The sequence below is a fragment of the Perkinsus marinus genome (assembly GCF_000006405.1).
Source record: "Perkinsus marinus ATCC 50983 genomic scaffold scf_1104296964754, whole genome shotgun sequence".
NCBI classification, from domain to species: domain Eukaryota; phylum Perkinsozoa; order Perkinsida; family Perkinsidae; genus Perkinsus; species Perkinsus marinus.
The window spans coordinates 1-1,086 of record NW_003204589.1 but is presented as its reverse complement, the minus strand read 5'-3'; the positions used below and the strand labels follow the sequence as shown (position 1 = coordinate 1,086).

General features: G+C 49.8%; 1 protein-coding gene across 1 annotated transcript; it reads right to left on the bottom strand.

The window, feature by feature from the left end:
• Nucleotides 1–14: 14 nt before the first annotated feature.
• On the bottom strand, nucleotides 15–900 carry Pmar_PMAR027116 (hypothetical protein; the record flags this gene model as incomplete). The annotated part of the gene is made up of 5 exons (XM_002769865.1): nucleotides 15–105; nucleotides 152–229; nucleotides 282–353; nucleotides 601–729; nucleotides 774–900. Coding segments are annotated over 5 exons (497 nt in total), but the record flags the coding sequence as incomplete, so codon positions are not given.
• Between the last annotated feature and the right edge of the window lie 186 nt (nucleotides 901–1,086).

Below are 1,086 nucleotides of genomic sequence, written 5' to 3'. Positions count from 1 at the left end.
ACCATAGCTACTACCTGACTCGCCACAGAAAGGGAGTGATAGGCTCCTTATCAGCCGAGACTAGTTGCTGCATCCGACCGTCCCTTATCATGAAGTTGGTCGCACCTGAGTTCTCGAACACTGATTTCGGGTCTCCCAAGCTACCACTCACTCGTATCCTCATCAATAAGGAAGGTCGATGCACCAACCTCCAACGCCTCCATAATATTAGCCGCTTGACTGGTACTCCCTACCATCCAACAAGCCGTCGTTGAAACTACCGCGCGCCACGAAATTCCTACCACTAGCATCTTCTGTCGAGAACTGCGTCGTGTCGCGACCCAGAGGCAGGTTGGAGATGAACGGGCTGATATCTAAGATGAGCTCCAACTCTACGGCGTCGTATAGACGATTCGCAAAGGGAGAGAACATACACACACCTTATCGCGGAATGTTAATGCAGATTTCCGCAACCCACTTTGAATTCCATACCACTCGAAACGATGTCAACGATAAACGTGCGTTAATTTTTCTATGTGATAACGATTATTCAATCAGCCAAGACGGAATATTTCACCCACGATTAAACCTCAAAAAGGTATAGCCTCTCCCTTATACTACCAACCGTATTAATATATCGTCCATCCTCAGCCCTTATCTTCATCGCTTTCGAGTCCGTCACCACAAACTCCCGACCATCACCCGGTATATGGTTGTAGACGCCCAACTGCAATGCCTCCAACAACGTACCTTCCAAAGATCTCTCCCCCATCCCCCCCAACAACCCTCCCTACTCTTTCCATGAAAACCGCCTCCTACTATCAACGTCACCCCCTTCCTTATCCCCATCCCCTCCAGTCGGCCACCATGAGGTAGTTCCACAGACAGTGACAATGACGGCGGCGACTTGAACTCAACTACCTGTAATAAAATCACAAAATCTTAGCGGAGCGAAGCTCTCCCTTTATGCTACATCACTGCCTCCATTGGTCTTCAATAACGGCCTATCATCCACCCCAGACCGACGCGGGAGAATAGCGCCGTTCTTTACGAAGGCAACCAGGCCCAGCTCGTCCAGCTTGTCACGAAGCTACGAAGTGACCAAAG